Source organism: Drosophila serrata, unplaced genomic scaffold (assembly GCF_035046125.1).
Source record: "Drosophila serrata isolate PLE 108 unplaced genomic scaffold, ASM3504612v1 contig_240, whole genome shotgun sequence".
Taxonomy (NCBI): domain Eukaryota; kingdom Metazoa; phylum Arthropoda; class Insecta; order Diptera; family Drosophilidae; genus Drosophila; species Drosophila serrata.
In genome coordinates this window covers 7,426,758-7,430,739 of record NW_028257138.1, presented here as the reverse complement: position 1 = coordinate 7,430,739, position 3,982 = coordinate 7,426,758, and the positions used below count along the sequence as shown (strand labels likewise).

General features: G+C 45.7%; 1 protein-coding gene and 1 long non-coding RNA gene across 2 annotated transcripts; one reads left to right on the top strand and one right to left on the bottom strand.

Moving 5' to 3' along the window:
• Window positions 1-110: 110 nt before the first annotated feature.
• LOC147644023 (uncharacterized) lies at window positions 111-645 on the bottom strand. The gene is made up of 3 exons (XR_015271240.1): window positions 618-645; window positions 247-561; window positions 111-179 (listed from the first exon to the last, which is right to left on the bottom strand). It is a non-coding gene; the product is annotated as an uncharacterized LOC147644023 (long non-coding RNA).
• A 560-nt stretch (window positions 646-1,205) lies between these two features.
• LOC110183135 (uncharacterized) lies at window positions 1,206-3,196 on the top strand. Its single transcript, XM_020951325.2, has one exon. The coding sequence runs from the start codon at window positions 1,714-1,716 to the stop codon at window positions 3,064-3,066; it is 1,353 nt and encodes a 450-aa protein (XP_020806984.2). The 5' UTR covers window positions 1,206-1,713; the 3' UTR covers window positions 3,067-3,196.
• Window positions 3,197-3,982: the final 786 nt, after the last annotated feature.

The following is a 3,982-nucleotide window of genomic DNA, read 5'->3' as shown; positions in this document are numbered from 1 at the left end:
CGAATGGGGCGTCACTTAAGCTGATGCTAATTTCCATAATGCACGCCTTGATGGCAGCCGAACAGGTCTGCAAATAAACTTTAGGCGTTAAAAGAGAGACACTGTGTTGCAGAAAACTATAACATACTCTTTTAAATTACTAAATTTTTATCCCTGAGCAAGTGTGGGAGTAGAATTTCCTGAAATAAATATATAAAATGATTATTCCGCAATCAAATGAAGGCCAAAATCCAATTTAAACTCAACCTCTAGTTGACACCTTATGGCCTAGAGAAACCACTGGCTGGCTGGCTGGCCCTGGCGATTTAATGGCTCCACAATTGGCCTGACCCATCTTCTGCAGTCTGCCAAGCCAAGTGGCTGGATGGTGTGGACTACGTCTGAGAGTCTGGCGAAGAGCAGGCAAGGCTTTTGTCGCTGTCCCCGGGAAAACATGAGTATGATTTATTGTAGTTTATGCGGCCGGTGCAGCTTCTGCCCGCAGTTCGTGATGGTTGGCTTCGTTAGTTGGAATCCTGCTTTACTATACCCTGGCTTTATGGGTTACCTTCTTTACAGGATCTGGTTTATGAGGGAAGAGTATAAAGAGTATCTTTGTAAACTTAGTAAAGCCTTACTTACAACTGATTTAAGTGTAACTTATTCCCTACTTTTTCCAGCGTAGAATTGTACCTTCGTTGATTTCTTAGGGTGTTCCCTGCTTCGGTTTTGGAGAGTTATACATTTTCCTGTTGCAATTCCTGCACTTGGCCATGCTTATGTGTATCATTTTTCTTGGCCAGCGGCTGGGATTGTACATTATTGTATTTTCATATTATTTGTGCTTAATTTGCGGGGCCGCGTAGCGTGTGTAGCCGGGGAGATGCGACGGAGGAGCTTTGGTGGCAGCCATGCACCTGATTCCACGAGAGCTGTGACTTTTGTGGCCGGCGGACATGTTCGTTGATTTGCGGCAGGCAAATGACCAACTGCATCTCAACTTTTGTGGGCAGGAGCATTCGGGCTAATAGCCCAGGCCTGCTGCTCCTCCTCCTCCTCCTCTGTATTGTTGCGTTGCTTTTCTGTTGAGACTCCTTTGGCATTGCGACGCCTCCTTGAGCGGGTTGTTCCTTTGTCAATTTCCAGAGATATGGATTTGCCGGGCCAAAGAACAAGATTTATGTTAGTCGCGGTGTCATTTTAAGTTAATGGGCTATACTCCCCGACTAGTTTTGTTATAGATGACCATTTTTTTGTGCGTTTATTTTGCACTTTTTGCCACATTTCGTGGCTTTTTTCTCACTTTTGCTGGGCCAGCTGCAGGTGAATTTGCTTGAATTTATGGTTGCAGTTTAAATTGCTTCTTCCAGGCTGAGACCCAAAATACTGTCGCTAGTTTCTTTAATATTCACTAACTTTAACATTATTAAAGCTTAATTTATAGACTTTTTTGGCCATTTTAATGGTTATTAGCACACACTTTGCACTCTCTACTTTTGTAAGTTTGTTTCTAATACTTTTTTCTAATCTGGCAATGCCTTGGCTTTTTTTCTTACTGGCCATCAGTGTTGTGAAGCGTCTAAAGTCATTTTGGCGAGCAGTACTGTCAATGTGTGTACCAACACGTTTTTCCCCAGTGGCTCGCTTTCCGACATTTTTTTTTCCTGTGCTTTGCTTTTCTGGGCCGAAATTTCAGAATTCGATTTGTGTTTTATATAAAATCCCGAGTACACGATGAAACGCCAATACAATCCCAAGATCTCGGAGGAGCAGCAGCGCGAGAAGGATGATTCGACCACTCCGTCATCCCAATCGCCCACAAATTCTGCGCAATCTTCACCGGAATCGTCGACGCAGCCCAGCAACTACGCGATTTTGTATGTGGATGTGGTAAAGAATATGACCAAGCTGGTGATCTCACAGCCGCCACCGCCACCACCGTGTCCGGCACCAGAGTTTAGCATCTTTCGTGAGGATTTTCCCGCCCTGCCGGGCACGCGCCTCTCCTCCACCTCGTCTTCAATGGTTCCCGACGACTGGACAGCCATGTTAACGGACGACGAGGTAGATATCGACTCAAACGGTTGCCTGGGTGAGCTAACTGTCAGTGGTCCACCGTCTACTGTCAGCACCGAGGAGGAGGAGGACGACGAGGAGGAGGATGATTTCCCGAAGGAACCGAACCATCCACCGATCATCGGAACCGCAGCCGCCACTCCAGCCGCTTCGTCGTCATTGGCCACCGCTTTCAACTGCGAATTCCTGCCACAGCTCTTTGGTTACCTCAATAATCCGGCTCGCTTTAATGTTAGCCTGATTTTTGGCAAGCAATTCCTCCATGAGGGCGTTAGGCAGCGGGCTCAGATCAAATCCCTTGGCCGCCAAATGACATCGCCGTCAAGGGTCCAGGCACCGCCCGGATTTGAGAATACACCGCTCTATGCGCATCTCAATACCACTCCGAATGGTTCACCCTTTGGTGGCGTCTATTTCGACTCGGGATCAACTGGGCTGGAGGAGTTTTGCCAGGCGGATGGGGATTTTGTGGACGGCTGCTTTGGAATGCTAGGATTGGCCAGAAATCTGGGACTGGTGGGACGCAATCCTCAGTTTAAGGAACAATTCCTTGGAGAAGAAAGCGAACGTGATACCGAATTTAATTGCAAGCATCAACCGAAAAACATTCCCATTCCGGAGGGGATACCACCACGTGTGCCCAAGAACTATGTCATCGCTGGGAAAATTGATCTCCAGCAGCCGAAGATGGAACAGATGGAGGTGGAGCTGCTCTTCTATTTCTTTTACACCTTCACTGGCGACATGATGCAATTGCTGGCCGCTGCCGAGTTGGCAGAACGTGGCTGGCGTTTCCATAAGTTGGAGCATTTGTGGATCCTGCGGCAACCGGACAACCCGCACTACATATACCGAGGATTCCAGGAGTCGGGTGAATACAACTACTTCAACATGTACAAGTGGAGGATTTTGCCGCGTTTCTTTCAACTGGAACCCGATCATCTGGAGCGGACGGTGAGCAAGGATGAGCTGTACGAGCAGTACGGATACCATCCACAAATGGCCCGTTGAGAGGCGGTTCCTTGAAGAAGAGATATACCATCTTGGATTTGCTTTGTCGTTGTCAGACGTTTTATAAAACAAATGATTGTAAGCGGTTTTTTTTTGTAAATCCAAATAAGATATTTTTTTTCTGAAATAATTGTGCGACTGCATTATTGGGTTATAATGTGGTTATAGCAATGAAATTTTTGATTTTATTTTTATTGAAACATCATAAATAGGGATGAAGAAAATATTGATCTATCGATATTGTAACCCTAAAAGATAAATCCATATTCATTTTGTTTTGTATATAACTAATCAATCCTTTTTTGTCAATTTAAAATACATTTACATCTACATATTCCTAACCTTTTTCTAATCAAATCTATATTTTATAAATTTCCCACTCCATGGATTCCAACTCACATGCCACTTGGATGTACCTGTGATCAGTTCGGGAGAACACCAAGTAACGCTGTCACCTTGCAACTGACCCGTCGCCAAAAATTAAGCTAACCACACCCTCAAAAACCACACCAACTAAACCACATCTTGGCCAAGCCTGCCCGCTGGAACCACACACAAAAAACAAGCAATAGATACGAGGAAAATCGCAGCGCTCATTAGCAAAATGGAGCAGCGGCAGACGGACAGCTGGACAGTTGGAAACTTGGTCTTGAGACGCTTGGCCAGTTAGTTGTCCGCCCAGGCAAGCAGGCACGATCTCTTTGGCCAAGTGTCGCCGTCATTTAGACCGCTAATTGCCACGTAAATTTGCAACCATTTTTGGCAGCTCATTAAATTTATTATTAAAACAAAAGCCAGAGCCCAAGTTAATTGCCATCAAATTGACATGCGAGCTGCTCGGAGACGGACGACAACACCCGCCTGGAATGGCAGCTTGCGACTCGGAAACTGGAAACTGTGCGCATGCGTATTAATT